We start from the raw sequence: 21,107 nt of genomic DNA, 5'->3' as shown, positions 1-21,107 counted from the left end.
CTTTCATACATACGCCAGAGCACAGACTGCAGCAGAACGCAGGACCAGAAGGATTTTCCTTCTCATACTGGAACAGTCGAGAAACCAGTGGGACAGAGGTACAGTTAGCCAGTGAGGAGGAAAAAGACATTATTCATAGAGGATCCACTGAGGAGTACCTGGCTTTTAAGCTGCCAAAGTGAGTGGTTGTCCCTTTGCGTTTATCCCCACTGTGTATGTGTGTCCATGCGTGTGAGTTTACTGCAGAAGCAGCAGCAGCACTGCAGATGCCACGATCAGGGACTCTGCTCATCCCTCTTTCCCCTCCCCCCATTCTCCTCCTCCTCATCTCCTCTTCTTCTGTTAGAGCATCCATTAACAAGCAGGGACTTTTCCCATTTCTGAGTGCGCATTGATTGTGTATGTTGCATGTGTTTGTGAGAGAGCAGAATCGGTCCGGCCACACCTGGACGCAGCAACTGCAGGGGGGACTCGGAGTGCGCTTGATTTTCCTTGCCTCATGACTAATGTGTGCTCTTGTGAGGTACAAATCAAGCTCACCACTGGTAGTTTTTGAACTGTTTCCAAATGATCCCCTTTCTGCAGGTTTGCATCTGGCTCTCAGAAGCACTTCTGTGGACTCCCTGGTGCATCCATCCCTCTTTTGGGGCTGCCCCACTCCCTCCCCCTCAGCCTTACTTAAGTATAGGATGACAAGCTGTGCGCCCCTGTGCTGAGGAGGCGGGCAGCAGTATGGGCACTGTGCTGAACGGCATCCCCACCACCATCCCCTTCGCCACCAATCTGCCACCATCACGCTGCCCCACCAAGACGGGCACTCCCCCAGGCCCCGCTGATGGGCGAAGACACTGACTCCACCCCAGCTCTCAACCACCACGGCTTCCTCCCCGACCACAACTATGTGACTGAAGGTAAGAAGATGACACAGGAAGCTGTATGTGTCTGTTCTTTGTATTGAAGTATTTCCTTCAGGCAAGTGTGTATCTATGTATTGAACTTTTGGAGTGTGAGTAAGACAGAGTGCGTGACAAAACTAGCTCAGGGCAGCTTCCTAAGCTTCTATAAGCTCTGTGTTAATTATTGTTCAGACAGGAGCTGCCCTAGTCACCAAAACATTCTTTGTCGCAAAATTATATCATCTAAGGCAACTTTTCCCCTCCTCTCACACTATTTCCTTTTTCCCACCCGGCACTTTTCATTCATTATTTTGTTTATGCTACTTTGTGTTACACAGCTATTTTGTCACACCGCAGGGAGGAATTGATCTGGCCCATGCCAGAGTGTCTTCACTTTTGTCTCCAGTTGTGTTTGTGTGTCAGAGAATTTTCCAGAAAAACGAGGCATAAAAATTCCACCACACTGTTTTTGTACTTGCATTGCATGTCGGCTCTTGTATGTGACGCGCGTGTTCTCCCTGTTTGCTCCCCCACTCTTCTATATAATTGGCTCAGGTGTCAGATTGAATACATGATCTAAGGCAGGGGGTATATTGACAAACCCAGCAGCCTACAAAACTGTACAAACCACTGAATTTCTTTGGTTTCTTTATAAAGCATAAAGGAGATGGATTATGACCGTGGATAACCACGTTCTACTTATCTTATTACCACCACTAATCTTACCTGCATGCTGGCTTTACCTGTCTGCTTTCCTGCCTCGTCTGTCTGTTTCTTACACTCAGCTCATTGTTCGCTACGCGCCTTAGACCTGAACAGCGGATTATCATTTTGGGGTCATGAACGTGTTGCGAGCTTATTTGTGATCCTCCTATCACTGTAGAAAGGGAATTATGCTTCCTCTGTGTGTGCTGTGGCATAATTTCCTCTTGCACAGAAGCACATGGTGTAGTCAGGGGAGACTGTAGTGCTGCCTGTTGATTGTGCAAATACTCTTGTGTGTATTCAACACACCACTGAAGATTACATTTGTGCATGTCTTTGTCTGTATGTGAAGGTGTGCTTTTCTGTTTCTTCTTACATATACTGTGTTTCCATTAGTAAATTGTATCCATTTCAGGAAAAAGGTTTTTAGTAAGTGACTGGTAAAAGAAAAAGAAAAATTAGCCTTAATACCCCTTAATACCTCTCTATACCCATCCATTATTGCTATAGTAACAGCCAGCAATGCTAAACATGCTGCTTTTCATGCTTGGCCAGAGTGATTGGCAGATCATCTCCACCCACCAATAATGGCAGTATTAATTATTCCACACACACAGGAATTATTCAGGACTGAATTGCTGATGAGCTCACACCAAGGTGGACACTGCTCAGCACTGTTGGTGTGACGGGCCGTGCAGGGCATTGTGAGCTTTAATGGAGAGGACGTTCAGGAGTTCCCCAGATGACCAACAAATATTTCTTCTATCTCAAAAAAACAAAAAACAATAAATCTGGGAATCCACTCCAACTCCCTCCACCTTTCGTCCATGTTCACCCCATCCCCCTTCCGCCTCCCCATTTCCACCTGCCCCTTTTTCCCCTGTCTGGTCTCTAATGCAACACACAGCATTGTTGGGTGCTGAAGTGGCACAATTGCCTAACAATTATCCAACAGTGCTCTAAAGACTGCTCAAACACAGTACGCGTGTCTGAGGGAAAACCGAGCTTGGTATAGACACACAGAAGGAGATGGTACATGTGATTTTTATTCGTGGGTTTATTTTGCTGTCTCCTGGTTGTGTGCCTGTATGTGTGTGTTTCCATCTTTCTTTCTTTTCTTTTTCCTGTGTTTACATTTATATTCGTGTGTGTGTGCATCTTTTTGTTAGTTCAGGTTTGAATTTGTGTGGATGTGTGTCTGCAAGTGTTGTGTCTATGTGTGTAAATGTGTGTCTGTAGATCTTCTAGTGGGGATTCCCCTCCCCTGTAACTCCTACAGGGGAGGGATGCTTAAACTCCCTCTTCCTTGCAGTCCCTCCTCTCTTGAATTACATACATTGCTTACTCCCCATCGTCCACAAACTTCCCTTGCCTTCAAAAGTATCTCATTTGGTTCAATGAATCGAGTAACAAATTCTAATTTTTAAAAATAACCCCATTATTATCCTATGCCTCTATATATAAGAGTGCCCATTATTAATTATTATTATTTACTCGAGCAGAAATTGAAAATAAAAAAATCACTAAATGGTCATATAACAATTCCACATGTATCTCTAAAAATGAAAACTGTGTTACACTGAATATCTTTGGATGTTTGCCCTGTTTAGTAACTTGTAATGGGGAGATTTGATTATGTTCCACATTATATGTCATTAAAGACTATTCTAAGGCAAGTTCTGAGTCATTAAAGTAATTGGTCACGAGGGAAAATGTGACCGAGTAGCCTTTCCCTGGGCCATGCACACTAATGATTACCTGGAAAGCTAAATGAAAGTGAATAAACAATACATGCTTAAGACTTTGTCCCATTAGCTTCCTGTGTTCATCCTTCATGTGTTGCTAGCTTTTCCCACCAAACCCAATATGTTATTCTGTGATCATGAATACACCACCAGCTGATTTTCTTTGGTGAGTACTCATGACCAAGTGTGGTAATGTAGTAACTCAGTCCCTACCCTTAACCCCGCCTTCAACCCCCTTTGCTGCCCTGGTCCTTTTTCCTTCTTATTTTCCTTCCTTCCTCACCCTCTGCTTCCCTGTTGCCCTCCTCCCTTCCTTCCCCCCTCCGTCCATCCTTGCTCCTCTTGCAGGGCTGCTCCTGGCTATAGCCTGAAGAGCTCCGCCCCATCCTGTCCACCCCTCTCCACCCTGGAGTCCTCCCCCAGGATGTTGAGCCCCATCCAGGTCCTGTGCTCCGACATCACTACCCTTTCTCTGGAGCCTGAGCCTTTTGCTTCTTACACTGAAGGTGTGTGCTCTATCCTCTTCTATCCCGAAGGTCATATCTATGTCACACAAATGTGCCACATGACCCCAGTGTGAGATGTGAGAGTTGCATGTGTGCACATCTGTGTGCTAATGGCTCCATGTGAGAGTGTGTGAGTGTTTGAAAGAAGTGTGTGTGTGTGTGAAGGAGTAGTTTGAGTCAAGTGCATTTCCATGTGAGTCTGACTGTTATAAATATCTTAAACATCACTTTGTCTCTGTCTGTCTGCCTCATCCTTTTTTGTGTGCCACTATTTTTATATCCAGCTCTTTATTTTTATCTCAGTCTGCCTGCTCGGATTGTGTGTGTGATTGATTTCTTTAAATAGTTTGACCAGATGACACCCCGCCTCCTTCAAAGCATTGCTATCTTAAAAGCATTGCTATCTTTCTTCTATTTTATACTGAGGGAGAAAACACACGGGCACTTCACATCCATGAAAACGAGCACACACGGAATAAAATCAAATCTGTGTAGACATTCACACAAAGGCCTGGAAATGCATTTTTTTCCCATTCTCATTTCATTCCATCACCTTTATTAATGTGTCGTCTGTAAAAAATCTGAAAGTTGTGAAAAAAGCTTTGAATTTCCTGGAGAATTGCTTGGTTTACTTGACAAGCAATCCATATAATTGCTTTGCTTTGTGAAACACTACAGACAACAGTTACATTTAATTTCCAAGAAGATAAAATCAGTGAATTTTCTGCATTTTGTGCAAAAGAAATTCAGGATTGACTGATCTATTAATGCAAATAAATGTAGAAGGCCAGAGGAATGCATTAAAAGGCAATTCTGTTTGTTTTTAAAAAAAAAATATGAAGGATTAATTTTTCAACATTTATGAGCTGTCGGAACATATTCTGAGTTTTCAATATCACTGGGGTCAGACGGGGTGTAAACATACTAAGCCTCTCATCTTTTTTTTCATGCTAGTCTCACAAATCTGCCGAAAAATAGATTTTTTTACAATCAAAAATGAATCACAAGCAGCTTTGAGAACACGTGTAGTCAGAAGAAGCTCCTGCAGCTTGGTAAAACCGGATTACAAGTGTATAGTCTACAGGCGCAGCAGCTCGCTTGTTTTGTAATTCTAATTGTTTATATCTATAACCATTAGGCTCACACCAGCTCCTCTATTCTGCTGATATTTGTGCAGAGAAATGGCAGACTCCCTGCTGTGCTGGGCTTAAATCACTCCTCTCCACACACGTGCATTTCTAACAAACACATGCGCCAGTTCTTTTTCCCAGATAACTCCAAAACTGCAGGACAGGGATCAATTTGCCATCTCCCTCCGGCAGGCTCTCCCCTCCTCCTCCCTCACTCCCTCCAACCCGTCTATTTCTCTACAGGGTAATTGAGTACACACACTTGTGCACACGTATGCAGGAAATGCGTGGTGCTTGAGCTACAGCTCACACACACACACACACACACACACACACACACACACACACACACACACACACACACACACACACACACACACACACACACACACACACACACATCTCCTGCTGAGTGGTGGCTTGTCCCTGCTTTTAAGGAGCGTATGTTTTTGGCTTGGCTCTAATGGTCCGTGTTTACCCAGACCTAAGATATCTATAATTGGACCTGTAGGATGTCTGCTTCCCTTTCTGCCCCCACACCCCCCAAAACAGGAATTCTGCCTCCCTGTGTTTTTACCTCCACCCTGATCTGCATCTTCGGACTGACAATTAAATTAACTGACTGATCACTTCAGTTCTATCTGTCAGCTATTTTCACTGCTAATGTTGTGAGAAAACTGTGACATCTAAAAAATATTTGCTTTGTTCAACCAGCATCCCCAAAATTCAAGCCATACAATTAATAACAGTTAATTTTGTATTTACTATGCTGTGATTTTTAAGGCACTGCTGTCTGTAAACACTACAGTGTTTGTGTATTTGGTGTTCATACCCTGTGCCTGTTTTATATCTTTCTGTATCATTGGGTTCATTCATGTTTGTGTGTTGTTTTGTGCTGTATGTGTGAGCGCATGCACTTGCAGTCACAGTGTGTTCCTTCAGCTTCTGCAGTGTGGCAATGAGTCAGACTGCTGATGCTAATGGACAGTCTGTGGGAGAGACAGACTGAGGAAGCTTGCTGCACTGTAGCACACTTATCCACAAGACAAAAACCTACAGCTTCACAATGGCACACACATTGCCTTTACACACAAGTGAACTGGACAGCAATACTTCTTGGGAGAGAACCACAGTGATCATGATGGTAGTTATCTCTGCAGTTGTTGCTTAGATTCTTATTAGGTGTTTTTCTCCTCTATTAAAAAGAGTGAAAGACACAGATGGGTGTGTGTTTTGTGTGTGTGCACAAAAAGGAAACAGAGGAACAAAAAGACCAGAAGAGGATCCAGGTTGAGAACAGACTGAGGCTGAGCCAGGAGAGAGTGTGTGCTCCATATTTTATTCAGCTATACTGTGTGCCGCTCCTATGGTTTTGCTTAGCTTAGCTCTTTCTGACTGTGACCTGACTGGAGACACAGTTGTCTGTATGCATCCAGCCTCTCACTCACGCACGGAGCATTAAGCTCACACATTTTCTTTGCCTTATTTTATGCACATGTGCACGTAAAGCCCCTCTGGTGCACATATGCGCGTTTGTGAATTGGACTGCATACACAGGGGTCTGCATGTCTGTGTGCATCCCTTAATTATCTGCCTATCCTCAATTAGGATCACAGCGTCTGCTTCATCTCCTGGTATTAATTTAGCAACATTTGTTAGTGGACAGAACTAGAGCAGCATAATTATTTTACCACGCTCCTTCTTCCTGTGAGGGTTGGATTGCTGAATCCCACTTCCTCCTTCACCAGATTCCATATATGGCTAACCTTTACCAGCACCGTCTCCACTGGTTGGCTCTGCTTGTTACTATGGCAACCGCTACACACTGGAGGAGCCCCACCACCACCACTATCACCACCGCTGCCTCAGCTTTCTAGTCCTTTCCCTTCACCATCCTTTCCATTTTACCACCACCAGCATCACCACTTCTTGTGCACACTAGGCAGCAGAGTGCTGTGGGGGAGGGATGAGAGAGGGCGAGAGGAAGAGAGGTGAATGTGCAGAGACAACCAAGAAGAAACTGAGACAGAGAAATGGGGCAAAGAGAGAGATTGGCAAACAGGAGATTAGAGATGACAAAAGAACATGTGGGTTGAAAGGGAATGAGAGAGAGCCTAACATTGAGGGGGAAATTGTCACCGAATAATAAGAAAGGTTCTGCAGCATCTGAGAGATCAAGAAAGTGTGTGTAATAAAGAAAGATGGCTGAAGTAAAGAAAGAGGTAAGAAGTGATACACAGAATGTATGAGGGTGAATGAGGTTGTGTTGTCGTGGAGATTGAAGAGCAGTCCCCGCCTTTCCTCATCATAAAATCTCTCTTTCTCAAGGCCACAACAAAATAGGCAAGGCTACAGCTTTGAATCACTCCGACTCAATAAATACACTCTCCAAGCTCTATTTTTATTACAGCAAAGCTTAGTAAGAGCCATGTTCTTTTCTACCAACACCATGTGCTGTATAGAGAAATCCAGTAGACGCTGCAATGCCTTGTTGTTATTTTTGTGGTCAGCAGTGAATTTTCAGTTGCAGTTTCAGGGTTTTTATCATGATTATTTCCATACTCGGTCAGTGTGTATGTTTAGGTCAGCAGCCCAGTGCGATGCACAAGTTAAACAGTGTTATGTGGGACAGAAACCGAGATTATTGTTGAGATAACTGGAGAAATGTTTGTTAATGCATTAAATGTCTGGCTGTTGTCAGCAGTATAAATCATCATCTACCTCTTCATCATCTTCTGTGGGGTCATCACAGTGTTTCATCTGCTTCCGTCTCGCCCTATCCCTAGCAGCACCATCTATCACAACAAGCCTCTGCATGTCCTTCTTGACTGCATCCATGACTCTTCTCTTGTTTCCTTCTGCCTGGCTTCTTGCTTTGTTGCCAAGCTGCTAACCTGAGCTATCCCTCTGATATATTCATTTCTATTATTGTCAGCTACTCCAAATGAAACTGAGAATGTTTTCTACTCTGCCACCACTTGGGCTCCTGTATTTTTGTCAGTGCCAAACCACACATCGTTGCAGGTCTCACTACCGTCTTGTAAATCTTCCATTTCTCTCTCACTGCTATATTTCTGTCACAAATCACCACATGTCTCCACCCACTCCACCCTACCTGCAAATTGTTCTTTACCTCTATTGTGCTCTATTCATTGCTTCCGATGGTTTTTAAACTTTACTACCTCTGCCTCTTGCAGTATCTCTCTCTCTAATTCACAACTATGTATTCTGTCTCGCTTCTACTGACTTCCATCCATCTTTTCTCCAGTACATTTCTTCACCTCTTTAGGTTCTCTTCCACCTGCTCCCTACTCTTAGCAAAGGGCTAACGCCTGCAGTAAGATTAATTTAGTAAAAAGAAAAACCATGATGGCAAATGTAAAAACAAATGAAAACAGCCTACATCAGCACATCTAGCACTCCATAGTCATTTGTTACTTATTTTTTGTTCTTTAGATTAAAAAGAAAACAATTTGTGGGTTCGTGAGAGGTAATATGTTGGAACTGTTTCTCGTTCAGCTGCAGTAAGTTTGTTGATTTGCTATTTGTTGAACTTCACACTATCCTAAGTGAGGTTTATGTTACTTCCCGAATAAAGGACTATAACAAAACAAATGATAATAGAGTAAAATATATATATATTTTTTAAATGTGTCTGTTCACAATGGCATTCGTGATCTTGGAGGAATAGTACTATAACTTAGCCAAGCTTCCTGCCGGGTCAGTTACATACCTTCTCATCACTCATCATTTTTACCAAACCTTACAGTTTAATCTATCCGAAAGAGGTTTAAGCACAGATACTTTCAAGCAGCTTTGTCTCTAAATCTATTGTATGTTTACAACTAAATCTTCAATCTGCTGCACAAAGGCAGAGGTGAAAGGAGGACAAGTGAACGGAGGAACAGGGAGCAGATTACATGCAAAGCTGAACCACACACAGGTCCCAGTTGTCCTCACACGCGCTCACACGCTCTTCTTTTGACGACACAACTGTGCACTTTTCCGTTTCATGTTTTGTGTATTGTGTTATACAGAATGGACCACGTAAAGCACTGAGTCACTGCACTAAATGCTAAGTGGATAATAATGTGCCGATATTTTAGCGCTTTAAATGAGCCATTGGGTTATTGTTTAGGGAGCGATGGGAGCTGTGAGGTAAATATACAAATGAATGTTATATGAAATTAGCGATTAAAACTCACTGTGTCGTGACTTTAAACACGCAGTTGTTTATGCCCTTAATAGAGGCCAAGGAGTACGCATTCACCCCAGCATAAAAACATGAACCCGAGTGACTCTGTAGTCTTGTACGTCATTGTGTATGTATCATAGTGGAACACAGAAAGCACCTGTGCCTACTGTGAAACAGCTGTGTGTGCGGTTGATTTCCTTTGTTTTCATGTACTTGCATGTTCTTTATAAAGCTCATTCTTCAATTTCAAGCACAGTTATGCAACAGTTATCAAATATTGTCTCATTCCAAACATGAATTTGCATATTTTAATCCACTTACATGTTAATCCACTGACTGTTGATTTGGTTTAATAATTTAGTGTGAGATGAACATTATACAGATGAATGATGATGTGCGGCTAATGGCTACTCCTCTCTCTTTCACTGTCATTTCCACTCTCATACTGCACATCTCCTCTTCTTCTCTCTCTTTCTGCATTCATCTTTGTCTTTATACTTCCAGCTGATATCATCTCCACTGTTGAGTTTAACCACACTGGAGAGCTCCTGGCCACGGGAGACAAAGGGGGCCGTGTGGTCATCTTTCAGAGGGAACCTGAGGTACTTACACATGCGCACCACACCAACACTGACACACTTGCACTCATGCAGCACATTCAGATATAACATTTTTCATTTGAGCTGTGAGGGTAGCAATGAATGCACTTGGTTCCCCTCCAGCTACACTCTATATTGGTTGATAAATACTTGATGTCCCTGCTGTGTCAGAGAGTGTGTCATTATAGCTGTGCGGAGTCCATGCCAAGCAGTTTCTGATTAACATCGAGGTGATGGAACATGCACATCTTTCACTTTCATCTACCTTTTTTTCTCTTTCATTTCCTTTTCTTTTCATAGAGCAAGACTGAGCCCTTCTCCCAGGGAGAGTACAATGTCTACAGCACCTTTCAGAGCCATGAGCCCGAATTCGACTATCTTAAGAGTCTGGAGATTGAGGAGAAGATCAATAAGATTCGATGGCTGCCTCAGCAGAACGCTGCACACTTCCTGCTTTCCACCAATGGTGAGAGCTTCCTGCATACACACCCTGGAGAAAACTGGAAGCTGATGTGATTGATATTTTCTACATTTGCTGTGAACCACTTTAAATGATTGCTTTTTCTGAAGGCATTATCTAAGAGCATGTTTCTGAGATACTGTTGCTTCTCCCTTACCCTTTTACACCTGAGCACTGCCAGACCGTATCTTATTAAAATAGTACCTGTCTTCTTAAAAAAATTAATGAGTGTGACCCACTTTAAAGCTCCAAACAGCTTTAATGGCAAGGCCTCCTAAAACTACTATATGTTGCGTGTCACTTCTTTTTAATTTGCCATTGGAGGTCTTCCATTTCCCAGGCTCTCCTGTATTGTTGTAAAGATGCTATGCTCTCTCAAATTCAAAATTTTGCCTCCCAATTACCACTTGAAGATAAATTTGAATTTGCCCCAATGTTCCTTACCCAATGAGGTTTTTAGGATTGTGGCGCTGTTACTGATTGAACTGAAAAAAAAAAGCCTTTGGCTTAAGGAGTTAACATGTTTGTGTGGGTGAGGAACGTCTCGTAATTAAGATCTTAAGTCAGAAGCAGATTTTCCCTTGCCTAATCGCAGACGAGTTTCTGTTTGTGTTGCAACTCTTCTCTGTAGTACATTAGGATGTGAGGTTACACTCTCATTTTATGGCTGGAATACCGGTACTTATTTTAGTTTATATTTACCCTGAGAACCTGAGTATTGATTTTTTTAAAGTACTTTATTATTTATAATTGAAGGCATGAAATATGTAGGACCTGCCTCAGCAGCTGAGTAGCAAACATGCTGACATGTTTGTTGTTGCTATTTTCTCAGTATAATACAAAGAGTCCACGCTTCCTTACCAACCTGACTGTGTGATAAATTAGTACATAATATAAATGTTTGTATTTTTTTTTTATTACAAAACAAAAACAGTTTACTGTAAGTTTTAATGATTGTAGCTTTGATTGTGATGAAATCCCATATTGGTCTCTGGGATTGTTTTTAATCACATCTAGGTAGAGTCTCTTATTATCAAAGCATTTCAACAAGCACCTTTATCTGATTAGTTAATGGCCCTGTTATCCGTTTTCCAGATAAGACCATTAAATTGTGGAAGGTGAGTGAAAGAGACAAACGGCCAGAAGGATACAACCTGAAGGATGAAGAGGGTCGAATCAAGGATATCTCCACAGTCACCTCTCTACAGGTAGGTATCTATCTATCTATCTATCTATCTATCTATCTATCTATCTATCTATCTATCTATCTATCTATCTATCTATCTATCTATCTATCTATCTATCTATCTATCTATCTATCTATCTATCTATCTATCTATCTATCTATCTATCTATCTATCTATCTATCTATCTATCTATCTATCTATCTATCTATCTATCTATCTATCTATCTATCTATCTATCTATCTCTCTCTCTCAGGTTAGGAAATAAAACTGGGTCAGTGAGTACAGATGTGTTTGCATGTGTAAAAATGGGTCACTGGCACAAGGAACATGCGAGTATGTGTGAGCCTGTGGGGGTGGTGAAATCCTCTTTTTGTATCCTTCACTACAGCGCAGGGAGAAAACGTCTACACTGGATCTTAATTAGTTAAAAGCTTCAGTGTTTCTATCAGCAGTAAACTCTTAATAAGAGTAACTCACCGTGCCTCCATATGTCTGGTTATAATGCACCTCTGTCCTTTTGGAGGAGAACCAATGTTAGTGATTCTAACACTGTGCAGTATGCAGAAAAACAAGCCATAAATTTAAAACTAACCATGCAATATTGTGCAGTCCCCTTTTGTGTGGGTGAATTTGTTAAATGTAAGCATGTGTCGACAAACAGCTTTTTAAAATGAAGCTAAATGAGTGAAGGACCGAATGAGCACTTGGACTTGCTAAAGTTTCACTCCTGAGAGTTGCTCCTTTATTATTGATGTCAAAGGAAGTAATGCATTAAATATTAACTATGAACTATGATACAATTAAATTATTTCAGTTTATTCCACTCTGTATATCTTCTACTTCTTTCATTTCATTCAGAATAAATGTTAAACTGTTCTTTCTTTGGGGTTTTCCAGGTGCCGGTGTTGAAGCCCATGGATCTGATGGTGGAGGTAACTCCTCGGCGAGTCTTTGCCAATGCCCACACCTACCACATCAACTCCATCTCTGTCAACTCTGACTATGAGACCTACATGTCAGCGGATGACCTTAGAATCAACCTTTGGCATCTGGACATCACTGACCGTAGCTTCAGTATCCTTCATGGTTCGAAGCACTCGTGCACAAAGACTGGAGGAGATGAAGACAAACACTTATGTGTGTACGCACATAAAGCAGGCATATATTTGTCAAAGCCCAGGGACTGCAATAATGAATGCATACATTAATGCATGCATACTCAACAATCAATTCCTGCCCACACAAAGCAACAAGCTCTGCAAATCCCACTTTGTTGTATGAAGATATGCACAAAGACACACACAGTGCTGGGGGAGGGGAGTATTATTCTTGAGGAGTGAAAATGTATCTTAATGAATAATTCAGTGGCTGCATAAATATTTCAGCCCTTTTCTGAGTTCTAATCCAGCTCAATAGGACACAGTACAGTCGCATCCCTGACCCAGACAGGATTTATAATATTACAATTTATGTGAATATGGAATTAGTTTTCTCCCAACAATCCCCTCTAGATATATTTATATTGGTTTGCTTTATTCCTGCTGTGAATTATTGATATAGTGTTGGCTATGTATACATTTATATAAACTTTTGTTTATATTTTGTTTGTAGATTATTGGCCTGTGTGTGTTTCCATATTATTTTAATCAGTTTAATTATTTTCTCATTGAGTCAGTTAGGGAGTTAAATTAATAAAAGGATGAATGAATGCATAAATAAATGAATTAATTATGTGCAGTCTATAAAGCGCAGGCCTGAAGAAGCTGGCTCTTTGAGAGTTTTCCTCAGCTGTGGCGCTCTCCATCAGACATTGTGGACATCAAGCCAGCCAACATGGAGGATCTGACAGAGGTGATCACAGCGGCTGAGTTTCATCCCCACCACTGTAACTTGTTTGTCTATAGCAGCAGTAAAGGCACGCTGCGCCTCTGTGACATGAGAGAAGCAGCACTGTGTGACAAGCACTCTAAATGTGAGTAAAACGTGCTGAGAGAAATGATGGACACGCGCATGTTGCATGTTTATAGTTTTTACAGCAAAGATTAGAAAAGATCTAAGCTTTTAGATAAGTATGCTAACCCTTCAAGCAGGCCAAAATTCAACAACAGCTGTATTTTTTTCTTAAATGGAATGGACTGGTACTCAGAGTTTGTCTACTCTATTTGAGCAGTCAAAGTCCATTTATGGATTCACACACATTCAAGCACAAACACTTCTTTTTCTGTGCCCTAGCATTCACATGCTCGCACTGATGGATCAGAGGCACCTTGGGGTTCAGTATATTGCCCAAGGATGCTTCGACAAGCAGACTAGAGTAAACAACCATTTCGCTGCTCTAACTCCTGAGCAGCAGGTGCTCCAAACTAGCAGCGAGGAATGGCAGTGCTTTTTTCTGTAAGCTGGGTTTATCTCTATCCTCTGATTTTTCTTCTAAATTTTTAAAATTGAGGTTTGCATTTGTGGTATTGAGTGGAATTCCTTGATAACTCTTGTGTGTATTTTTTATTGCTTTGGTATTCCCAGACTTTTACTTTACCACAAATTGTTAAAGTTTTTAGGCATTTTGAGCATGTTAGTTCAAAGTGCTGCTGTGCCCAATTTTAAGCTTTACTCATCTACAGCCGGCAAAACTTAAGGTACAATAATACTAAACGAATGGCCTAAAAGATAAATTGTAAGAATTATGATTTCCCCACATTGTAGAAGTATGATTTATCACTTCTGGACCTTTTCTACTCTGTGTAATAATTTTTAGTTCTACCTCAGAACAGGGCTAGTTGCTCCATAAATCTGTTGTCCTTAAGGGGCAACAATTCAAGTCATGGCACTATATTTCTTGTATTTACGTTTTCTCTCAATCACTTTGGTTCATTTCTCAGAACATCGAGTCATTTGTGCATTATAAAAGCAATGTCATTCTTTTAAATAATTTTTTGACGCATTAAACGTGTAAAAGGTTACGTACTATTTCTTTCTGTCTCACTTCCCAAAACATCCCGGCAGTAGTTCACTGTGCAAGTCACCACATGGAAGATGGTTGCAGCATTTGTCACAATATGTGATGTGAATGAGAATTTTTCAGGCCACAAATTCTTCACATCACAGCAGATGTCATGCAAACGACTGTACACAGCCTCTGCAGGCGTCTGCTCTGATGTTTTATTGTATTTTTGGCTTTGAGCTATAAAACAATCTCATCTTTTTCTTTTCTGTTGGTAACGTCGACAAAACCATTCTAGTTCATACACCAAAAATGTAAATGTTAATCCCGACTAGTCTCATACATGCAGTATTGTGTCAGCTTGTTGTTTGGAAACTGATGTATGCCTTAGAAAAATCCCTGTCACTGAATCTTAGCCACGCTTTCCTCGACTGCTTGCGGTATGTTGTCATATATTGACAACATGGCTGCAAAATTTGACTAAAAGAGTGAAATGTTCATTGACATTTTGGTCATAAATAATACTTATGGAACTGTGAGCCAAGCTTTCCTGCCTGTCTTTTCTTTGTTTCCCACTTTTTGTTCCTGTTGTAATGCTTCATCCATTCAGTTTACAGCTTTGATCATGAGTCACTGCTGCAGTGTTCCTGCACAAGCTGTGCTCAGCAAGCAGCTAGATCTTTCATTTTATTTTTCATATTCAGTGTTTAGAGGAACTTTAATAGAGCTCTTTGACATTTGCTAATGTTTATACACTGATGTATTCAGACAGCAACACCTCTACAGAAAGATACAGAAGCCGTGTCCGTGGTCTCTGTCTCATAAATGGCACTTAACATAATGAGTCATCTGAGAGATTTATCTCTGTACACGAGATAAAAGCACACATATCCAACTGTGTTTCTGCCTTTCATCTTGCTTAACGGCACTCGCTGACCTCTCCTTCTCTCGCCTTTTTGTCTCCCTCCCACTCGCCAGTGTTTGAGGAGCCCGAGGACCCCAGCGCCCGCTCTTTCTTCTCCGAGATTATCTCCTCTGTGTCGGACGTCAAGTTCAGCCACAGCGGTCGATACCTGCTCACCAGAGACTACCTGACTGCCAAAGTCTGGGATCTCAACATGGAGAGCAAGCCCCTAGAGACATACCAGGTGTGTGACTGGCGATGTGTGGAAAAACATGAGGCAGTGTCACAATAAATGACAAGAAACACCAGGATGAATATAATATATTGTATTCTGTCTTACTCAGCTACCATGATGAGAAATGGATAGATCAAGGTTAAGGAGCTCCCAGGGGTCAGGGATCCTTGCAGGTCACAAATAATACAATTGACAATTGGTGTTCTATAACTTTAAGCTCTTCTATTTTATTTGTAGGAGATTTAAAGAACACACTGAACAAAGGAGAAACATTACATATGCACAGCAGGTTCCTTGATTAGCTTTAAGGCTATGAAAACGATCTGCTATGGACTTTGCACAGTTGCAAGAGAGAGGAGGGGGAAGACATGCAGCAAATGCTCTGGGATGGATTCAGCCTGGTGAGCTTTACTGGCACCCCATTTTTTTTGCACATCTTAACCTTACTCTGGACTGATATGTGCAAAACTCTCTACATCATCAAGGCATCAAATGGGGAAAATTCCTTTTTTTTTTTTCATTACTTAGGTAATATTAAAAAAACAAAAAAAAGAAGGGAAGGGGAAAAAAGGCCTGAACCTGTTACTGTAGTGGGTGGTGTTACTAAGAAACCCAGCACCAAACTATCAACTGTCATCATTACCACTGACCAAATCCCAGTTGTGTTGTCCAAATGGCGAGGTGACTAACGGTTTACTGAAAGAGGGCATTGTCGTTATGGAAGAAATACAAGATCGGAGAACGAAATGAGTCATGAGCGTAAGATTGTCTCTTACAATCACAGTACTTACAGATGATTCGATTTTTTCCCAAACCTTTTAAGGATAATTGAGAGAAAATGCACTTCCCCTCACTGATGCAGAATCCTCACGACGTTTTTTAATGTAAGATCGTAATCTCTTTGTATGTCAAAGAAATGAATAAACCCAAATTAAAACCGTAAATTATCAGTATGTTGTGTATGCGGGAGTTAATTTACAGGGGCTTAAAAATGCTGTGTTGATATACACATGAAATAATAAGCTTTTTAATATTTACGCATGCTATTATTTACACATACATGCTCAGTTTTTCTCCTGTGTCACTTCTAAGTGGCCACGCTAGCTTCTGGTTATGCATTTATAGGCACTAAAACTATTTATCAGCTCCTTTTTTTTTTCCAGTATGTGTTTAGTATTCCTGCCTCAGGCCTGTGGGTGAACATGCGTGTTTGTGTATGTGTTCCTGCCTGACGTGTGAGGGCCTGTGAGGCGGCCAGGAGTGGGAGGCTGAGACGCACTGGAGCTATTTATAGGATCCCGAGCCTCCACTCATAAAGTAAAGCGTGAAGGAGGGATACCTTCCACAGTGGCTGACACCTAGATCTGCAATGCAGCAGAGAAAGGGGGGAAGGAGGGACAAAAGGGGTGAGGAATTGGGAGGGAGTATGAAGATGGTGTGATGTGAGGAGGAGAGATGAATAAAAGAGAGTAAATGGTAGGATTAGAGAGAAGGATTGCAGAGGATGCAGCGTACGGTGGCCTCTGAAAATATCTGCATTCAGGTATAAATATGTATAAAAACATGGTCAGGTCTTGATCTAAGTCACAGATAGTGACTCTATTTTAACTATAATAATAATCCTGCTCTTGTTTTTGTTCAATACTTTATTTAAACACTCGGTGTTGTTTGGAAAAAGTATTCCAGCTGCTATGCTAACAGCAGAGTTGATTGGAGTCAGGAGTTAACAGCAGCATCAGCTTTTGGAAATCATGCCTTTTAGAAAAGACATGTTAGAATTTATTGAGGTTAATTTAATTCCATAGTAAGCTGGGCAGACCCAGACAGCTCAAGGCTGAAAGGAATCGGTGAAGCTGGTCTGTTTTATGATGTTATGGAGAACTGAGCCCACAGAAGGAAATCAAAGGAAAACCTCCAGAGAGACACCTCTTTCTTTGTATTTGAAATTTATTAAAGGACAACTTGAAACTGTATGGCACTGCTGGGAAAGTGGTGTTTGGATTGATCACACCATTTGGGAAGAACACACAGTACAAAGGGGCATTGTATAACGATCACAAAAACATGAGCCCAAAGTGTGTAGAGTAGAAAAAGCATTGTGATTTGAACCTGCTTCGACATCTTCCAGTCGAAATCTGTCAGGGAAGACTATTGTCAGAGCGTGGTGTCTGTGCTTTGAGCCTATCACTCCACACAAATAATGATACACATGAAAAGTGAGTACATATTCCTCTGGAGCCTAAAGGTGGATGCAGGGATTGTGGAGGCGTTGAAATGGCAAGCATTGATGCAGGCCAATAGCGGGATGGACTTGTCAAGGGAGAAATTTATAACTTAAAAAGACCATCAAACCAGGAGGGTATCTTTGGTTTGTTATGTGAGGAGAGTGATGCATGTTAGGTGTGCGTGACGAGGCACACCTGGAATTGTCTGCCTGAGCTTGCAGGCTTCACTCCATGTTATCTTTCAGTTTTCCTTTTGTTTGAGGTTCTATTATTTTATTGCTCCAGCACTAGCATTAGCAATTTCATGTTTGTGTATATTTTGTTAGATAGAAAAAGATCAGATTGTATTTCATGACAAATTAATGCAAGAAACGGAGTAATTCCAAATCCATTGTATGTGGGCAGAAAGTGGGTGCTGGGGTGGGGGGGTTTAAAGGCTAAGCTACCTTATTATTTATTTATCTATGGATCTATTTTGTAAATTTACACCTGTACCCCCCCCTGGATCATGAAAAATGTGCACAAATTCATGAGGAATGAGGTGCCATGCTCTAAATCAGAAATCATGCGGACTGGGGGGGTGGGAAGAGGACTGTATATTCAGCTCAAGCTGACACGGTATCATTTTCCCCTGTGCAGAAAGACCCAAAGGGAAAAACAAAATTGTCACTGGTTTTAATGTACAACCGTGAGACGACCTCAGTTTGACTGTTTATTGATTGCAAGGTGGCTGCTGGCTGCTGACTTTATGCAAAATGTGGAAAGCGGGGTTGGGGCGGGGGCTCAATGGAGAGAACAGGACCTGGAGGAAGAGGAGGTGTAGATTTCATCTCCTTGCATCACTGGGCAGACACAGTGCTGACACAGGCAGGTCGAATAAAAGCACAAGGAAAAGCAGTTATAAGTCAGTGTATGTGTGCGTGTAAGAATATATGTGTGTCTCTATTATCGCACCCTTGGTAGGTGCGATTGTAGAGAGCTGGATGTTAATGGATTTAGTGATATGGAAAGGAGGGTAGATTAAAATGTACTCCTGGCCCTTGTATTGCTGAAGGTTGGTGTTGTGTCTTATTAGCGTTTCCTTCAGGGAGGATTGTGTTACAGCATGCCCATATTTAATGTGTTTTGGTTGTGCTGAGCTTGGTATGTGTGTTTGTGTGTCTTCTGCTCACTCTTCTATTTATAGTTTACGCTGAGAGTCGATACCTGGGAGTAATGCAGCTGTGAGATGGGCTCGATTGTAATCATATCTGTTTGTGTGTGTTCCTACAGGTTCATGATTATCTCCGCAGCAAGTTGTGCTCTCTCTACGAGAACGACTGCATCTTTGACAAGTTTGAGTGTGCCTGGAACGGCTCCGACAGGTACCTGATGTTTGATGATGGATGTGTGTTTCCAGCTTACAGCCATCCGTTAGTCATACCTGCTTACCCTAGAAATGATGTGATGAAAGCATGAAAACTGCCTTTAGACTAACTGGATCTCTCCTATCCTCGTGCTCTGTACAGTGTTATCATGACCGGAGCCTACAACAACTTCTTCCGCATGTTCGACCGCAACACCAAGCGCGACGTCACCCTGGAGGCGTCACGGGAGAGCAGCAAACCCAGGGCCGTGCTGAAGCCGCGGAGGGTTTGCGCCGCGGGAGGAAAACGCCGAAAGGATGATATCAGTGTGGACAGCCTGGACTTCACCAAGAAGATCCTCCATACGGCTTGGCACCCGAACGAGAACATCATTGCCATCGCTGCCACTAACAATCTCTACATCTTCCAGGACAAACTCAACTCCGAGATGCATTAGTGAATGGATGTCAGCGGCAAAAACAAATGAGTTTACACCCAATAACACACAACTATGCCAGAATGTACACACTATCAGACATGCACACACACTGTCACACGACCAAGAGATGCCTAAAACGCATACCTACACACACAATCAGAACTCATACACAGCGTTTCACGTCCCTCCTTCACCTCCTCCTCAGCCTTCCAGAACTGCAAGGCCCTCGGCAGGGCTAGGAAGGGAACAGGCTGGATTACACAACGGATTATGGATTGCAAAATTGTCCGAACAGTGGATTTCCTGATTGTTAGCCTCTGGATTGATGGTTCGTTCGTTGCTGCAGCTCGGCTTCCTGAGGGGAGGGATCACACCCTCGGCCCCAGAGTGGAGAGACGTTTACATGTTTGTCTTCTTCTTTTTTTTAATTCTTCATGCTCTTTTACTTTTTTTCCACCTCCTCCTCCACCTCCTCTGCTCTCTGTATTTGTGTGCTCAAGCAAATCCTATTCTTATCCCTTGCCCACTGTTTTGTGTAACAAAAACCCTTTGTGGTTGTCTACCAGCGGCACTGATAAGAAATGGGGCATTTATATAACTGGCTTTTTGTTTTAAGATCAGATCATCATTTCAGATCAGCTTTCCCTCTTCTGTTTTATGTAACTTCTTTTTAAATGATGATGATGGTAATTAAAGAGGATGAGGTAAAGTGATTTGCGTGATGTACGAGGATGGGACCCCACCCCCCTTCTCCCTAAGCCCACCAGACGCCTCTGAGCTCTCCCTGAATCAGGAGAGACGACCAAAAACTGGGCTGCGTTCAGCGACGTGAAACATTTACAGTCCTGCAGATAGAGAAGTTAACAGATGATACTATACCACCATGGCCTAACATGAGGACACGCGCTCATATATGGTCCACAGTGCGTTTCAGTAATTCTTGTTTTCCTTGCTCAAACGGACCCGAACGTCTCTGATTTCTGCTTCTGGTCTGAGGCTGCTTTGTGTGCTACTCTGACATTAAACATGTTAAACTCAGATCAAGCAAAAATATTACTAAAAAGAAAAAAAATCTATAAAAGAAATAATTTCAGCAATCAAATGATAAATGCTGCATGTCAAACAGATTTAGCCTAGGTGTTTATAAATTGACTCACTGACTGGCTTGGCTGCCTTCGTAACCATTTTAGATCCAGCTTGTACAAAGGCTTCGGGGGCCCCCCGGGGGGCCCTTTGCAGCACGAGTAACCATAGATGACCGAGCTCCCTTACATTTATTTGTGTCTTCGGACGCTGAAGCATGTTTACCGGTGTTCGGTTCATACACTTAACACGTACTTTTCGAATGAAGCCGTCCACAAAATCAGTTTCTGCTCAGTGAAACTGCAAACTGAGAAGAATGGGGAATGTTTGTGATTAACATTAAAAGAAAAAAGACAAAAAAATCTAAGGGCCTAAATGGTGTCTGTATATATCAGCTCGGTTTTTGACATGTATGAGGTTTCGTTGTTTTTAAACAACCATAAACGGACTGCAGACTTGATCATCGGTACTGATGACTGCCTCCAAAGCTACAGCAAAGAGATGGTACTT

The 21,107-nt window shown here is 42.0% G+C and overlaps 1 protein-coding gene across 2 annotated transcripts; it reads left to right on the top strand.

Annotated features, from left to right (window-relative positions):
* On the top strand, positions 1 to 20,840 carry LOC146677732 (serine/threonine-protein phosphatase 2A 55 kDa regulatory subunit B gamma isoform). 2 transcript variants are annotated; one of them, XM_085425504.1, is made up of 11 exons: positions 1 to 178; positions 586 to 911; positions 3,695 to 3,852; positions 9,682 to 9,779; positions 10,077 to 10,242; positions 11,332 to 11,444; positions 12,321 to 12,498; positions 13,232 to 13,396; positions 15,344 to 15,513; positions 19,002 to 19,093; positions 19,238 to 20,840. In XM_085425504.1, exons 3-11 carry the CDS (start codon positions 3,771 to 3,773, stop codon positions 19,530 to 19,532), a joined length of 1,359 nt encoding a protein of 452 aa, XP_085281630.1. In that variant the 5' UTR covers positions 1 to 178; positions 586 to 911; positions 3,695 to 3,770; the 3' UTR covers positions 19,533 to 20,840. The 2 variants fall into 2 exon arrangements, with proteins under 2 accessions (XP_085281630.1, XP_085281639.1); XM_085425513.1 differs by lacking the exon at positions 3,695 to 3,852.
* The last annotated feature ends 267 nt before the right edge of the window (positions 20,841 to 21,107 follow it).

This window comes from Rhamphochromis longiceps, linkage group LG2 (genome assembly GCF_057381845.1).
Source record: "Rhamphochromis longiceps isolate RC_006_pf linkage group LG2, R_longiceps_female_GT1.1, whole genome shotgun sequence".
Classification (NCBI taxonomy): Eukaryota; Metazoa; Chordata; class Actinopteri; order Cichliformes; family Cichlidae; genus Rhamphochromis; species Rhamphochromis longiceps.
The sequence above is the reverse complement of the archived record's forward strand: the minus strand, read 5'-3'. Positions and strand labels throughout refer to the sequence as shown.